This window comes from Sinocyclocheilus grahami, unplaced genomic scaffold (genome assembly GCF_001515645.1).
Source record: "Sinocyclocheilus grahami isolate Dianchi unplaced genomic scaffold, SAMN03320097.WGS_v1.1 scaffold603.1, whole genome shotgun sequence".
NCBI classification, from domain to species: Eukaryota; Metazoa; Chordata; class Actinopteri; order Cypriniformes; family Cyprinidae; genus Sinocyclocheilus; species Sinocyclocheilus grahami.
Window position 1 is genome coordinate 944,357 of NW_015505782.1, and position 4,618 is coordinate 948,974.

Genomic DNA, 4,618 nt, shown 5'->3' on the forward strand with positions numbered 1-4,618 from the left:
CACACCCCCCCACACACAGGTTTGTTTTTGTGAAAAGTGGGGACATCCCATAGGCGTAATGGTTTTTATACTGTACAGACCGTATATTCTATTGCCCTACACCAACCCTACCCCTAAACCTACCCCTCACAGGAGACTTTCTGCTATTTCAGATTTTCAATACACTCCATTCTGTGTGATTTATAAGCGTTTTGAAAAGTGGGGACATGGGGTAATGTCCTGAAAAGTCACCTTCTCCTTGTAATACCTGTCATACCTTTGTCATTATACAAATTTATGTCCTCATTTGTCACAAAAACGCGCGCACACACACACAAACACACAAACACACACACACACATTGTGGAGTATGTTTGAGGAGAGCAGGGAAAGTGTTATAGGAGAATCCGTTTCTTGCATTTGGGAGATTTTGGGTAGCGTGTTTGTAAAGTTTTGTACACTGTAAACTTGTGAAGGTCAAATATCCTCACTAATACAGAGAAATATCATGACAAGTGACTCGTCGTGAAGACATTCGATGTGTCGTCACTAATTGAAAAGACTCATGAATGGTCCATTTGATGCCTTTAATGTAAATCTAACTATGTGCACGGTCAGGAGATAGAAAAGATCACTAATCTGATAGAAAAACAATTAAAGCCTATGAGATACGCTCACTAATATAGTTTCTAAGGCAGTGGATTTCACTGTGCACAACAATATTCAAAGTCCTGAAACTTATTTTAATGTATGGGCAGTCCTACAATAGTTTCTGCAAATTAAAAAAAAAAAAAATCATTTCAAAAAATATAATTAAAATAATTCCATTTGAGGATTCCAAAAATGTTCTTCTGGGCTATTATTAATATTTATAACCATGACTTACATAAAACATTTTCATTATTTAAAATACAATTTAAAACCTTATTTTCTTTCAGCTAGTTGTCAAGGAAACATTTCTCATTTTCATTTAGTTTAACTTGATGTACTAAAACTAACTAAAGCTGAAATAAAATTAATACAAACTATATAGACATATAAAGAATATTTAAAAATTAATAAAAAATAATACTGAAAATAAAACTGATTTACATGACTTTCCAGTTGTTCATGATTTACTGAATTAAATATTAAAATATTCAATATATTAACTGCTTCATTATAAAAATGCCCATATAGTTTTAAGGTTGTAATAATTTCAATGACTTTTCCAGGTCTAGAAATCACACTTATAAAATTGAAATGCAGGTATTTCAAGACCGTGAGAATCGTTGTTCTTCAAAGAAACAGTAAAAAAAAAAAAAAAGAACAATTGTTGAAGTGAATTAAAATAAGAAAGATCTTGATATAGTTGTTTTAGCCTTTGTCATATTTGAAATCATTTTAAGTCATCTTGAGGGCTCTTTGCTAAGGCGTAATCTGATCAGTTGTTGTTCACAGATGAGAAAACTGAAGGATTGTGACGAGCATCTGTGTGTCGACCGAACTCAGAACACATTGGATGCACAGGTAACACACACACACACACTCTTTCTCTTGTTTAATGTGTGTTTGTTACATTACGTGTCTCATGTCCTGAAGTGTTTGATTGTTGTACACATAGTGGCGGTCTGTCTCTGTTAATGCGGCTCTGTAGTAACTGCTCATCAGCTCATGACCACAGAGCTTCATTGAGTGAAGAACAGATGCTTTATTCTGCCTCTTTCTTTCTCTGAGTTCCTCTGTAACTGATATCACACATATTGATCCAGACGAATCTAGAGTCACTGCTTAGGGCAGGGGTGCCCAAACTCGGTCCTGGAGGGCCGGTGTCCTGAAGAGTTTAGCTCCAACCCCAATTAAACACACCTGAACCAGCTAATCAAGTTCTTACTAAGCATACTAGAAACTTGAAGGCAGGTGTGTTGAGGCAAGTTGGAGCTAAACTCTGCAGGACACCGGCCCTCCAGGACCGAGTTTGGGCACCCCTGGCTTAGGGCATTAGCACACACATACTACTTTTGTTTTTCAGTTCACAGGGTTGTTTCTGAATCTTTAAAAAAAAAAAAACATAATCTCCCACCTCAGTCTCAAAATACAAAAATATGAAAAATACAAATTCCACCAATATTCACATCAGCACTTTTTATATATAAATAAGCATTTTTCAATGACCACTTTTTAAATAAGTTAGCTGCATATTGCAAAAGAAGGTTTTTGATAACTTGTTTAAATTAGTTTTCTAGTTAAAATATCACTGAAAGTCCTTGAAACAAGATAAACGTACTTGAGAAGGAACACTGCATGAGAAATTATGACTTGTTTTTATAGACTGTATCTTAAATATGAGTGTGTTTTGTCTTACTCCATGGCTTACTTATCCTATTTCAAGGATTTTGAGATGTTAACAGGAAAAAAAGACAAAATACTCATTAAGTATTACGAATAATTTTTTTGCATAGTTGCATTACTAATTCAAAGCCTAAAGCACTAAAAAGAAAGGAAAATACTTTTATCCAAAGATGAGAGATTTATTTGTTGTGTTATTAATTTAATTAAATATTTTATTTATTATTTATTTTTATTTATTATAAATTTATTCATTCATTCTTGACACTTTTTAAAAAAAGGTAACATTATAAAATGATTCTAAACTGTATTTATGGGAAATTTTTGATTAATTGAGTCATGATGCAATTACAAAATTCCTGATACATCAGTTTTCTTGCAATATGATTCGGTGCAGTGTTAATGCTTTAATACATGAACTAATTAGAATGAAGATCACTGATAAAATGTCTAATAATGTCCTTGGCTAGAAAAATCATTGCACCACACACTGCACTAAATAAAATGAATGTTTTATTTAAAAAATTATTTCAGGCCTGTGGGACGGCATTTGGCTTCAGTTGCTTTGTGCCCACGTTCACTGTCAGAATGTGTTCGGCCCACACACACACACACATCTCTGTTCACCTGAGAGATAGAGCGCTATAGTGTTTTACAGAGAGAGAGAGAGAGAGAGAGGCCTGTCTTTGTGAACATCTGACCTACTTCTGCTCTGTGATTCACTTCATTTAAAGAGGTCATATGATGCTGCTAAAAAGAACATTATTTTGTGTATTTGGTGTAATGAAATGTGTTTATGCGGTTTAAGGTTCAAAAAACACATTATTTTCCACATACTGTACATTATTGTTTCTCCTCTATGCCCCGTCTTTCTGAAACGCGTCGATTTTTACAAAGCTCATGGTTCTGAGAAGCGAGGTGTGCTGTGATTGGCCAGCTATCCAGTGTGTTGTGATTGGCCGAATACCTCAAGCATTAATTGCATCATCTTGTTTGTAATTAACACACTGAATTCTGAGTAAACTCAGTAACAGGCGCTTGTGTGATTGTGAAGTACAGTCATCTGTGTGAATGACACTCACATCACAGTAGCAACTCAAACACAAAAACAAACAGATTATCCTCAAACTGCATCAAAACACACAGCAATACACATATTCATTTATCAACATATTCCATACTGAAAACAGCTTTTCTCACTTTATGGATTTAATCTTACTGTAAAGATGCAGTTCTCTTCACATTTCTGTGAAATCACTCATGGGTGATATTTCACTTATTGATTTTCATGATCATTACTCTTCACCACACAAACACGCTAACTGACTTTTGTTACACATCACATCTAGGTTTGATTTATAAGTTACCAATTTAGTGATAAACAGATGCTTTGCTGATGTCTGTGCATGTGTGATAAAGTCCTGTTTTAATCAGCTCTAAATGTTCAGAACAAACTTTAGAAACCACAAAGTTTTAATGCCTAACACTGGTTACATGCATTTAAACATTGTTTAATGGTGTTATTTTAGTATCATTGAAATGATATACTGTATACTGTTATAGTTTTATTAATAGTTTGAATTAGTTTTTGTTTTTATATTTAGTTTTCATTTTAATTTTATTTAAAGTTTTAGTAACTTAGTTGTGTGTTGTTGTCGTTTTTATTATTATTTTTTAAATATGTCTAAATAGCTTTTTTTATTTCAGTTTTTTTTTTTCTTTTTTCAGTTTACGTTTTAGTTAACTTATGCCGAGTTCACACTGCACGATTTTAGCCCGATTTTTCACTCGCCGACAGGTTTTGCGAAATCGCCGACAAATGCCCGAAAGCGGAGACAAATTGGTGCTTGTTCATGCGAGTGAAAATCACGCAGTGTGAATTATCAAAGACGCGATCTGAGGAAATCGCTGACACGTCGCTGACGCCCGTGAAATATTTGGCATGCTAAATATCTGGAGCTGTCGGCGATTCACAATCACGCTGTGTGAAATGAGTTCTGACTGAAAAACACATCGGCGATGACCTACAGCCAATGAGAGACCAAGATACAGGGCAGCGGGAAGTTCGGGGAGGAGTTATAGAAAACATAGTTTGCGGACCAGTGTTGCCAAATCCGCGATTGCTGCCGGTTGTTTTTTATGTCATTAGGTTGAAGCGGCCCCAATAAGTGATATTTAGGCCCTGGAACGTGAATTGTACCAGGAGAACCCCGCCAAATAAATTTGTATTTTACCCCCGAATGCGATTTTTACTGGGGGACCCCCTCGAAAGCAATTGGGCTATTTTCAGGCTAGTTTTGAGTAGTAATTG

The 4,618-nt window shown here is 35.0% G+C and overlaps 1 protein-coding gene across 1 annotated transcript in view; it reads left to right on the forward strand.

The window, feature by feature from the left end:
- The window catches only part of LOC107557452 (oxysterol-binding protein-related protein 10-like), a 41,794-nt gene that overhangs the window by 18,216 nt on the left and 18,960 nt on the right, over positions 1-4,618 (forward strand). Inside the window, exon 4 of the mRNA XM_016240869.1 lies at positions 1,420-1,488. Within this exon, the coding sequence (XP_016096355.1) occupies positions 1,420-1,488 (69 nt within the window). The remainder of the gene's footprint in view (positions 1-1,419; positions 1,489-4,618) is intronic.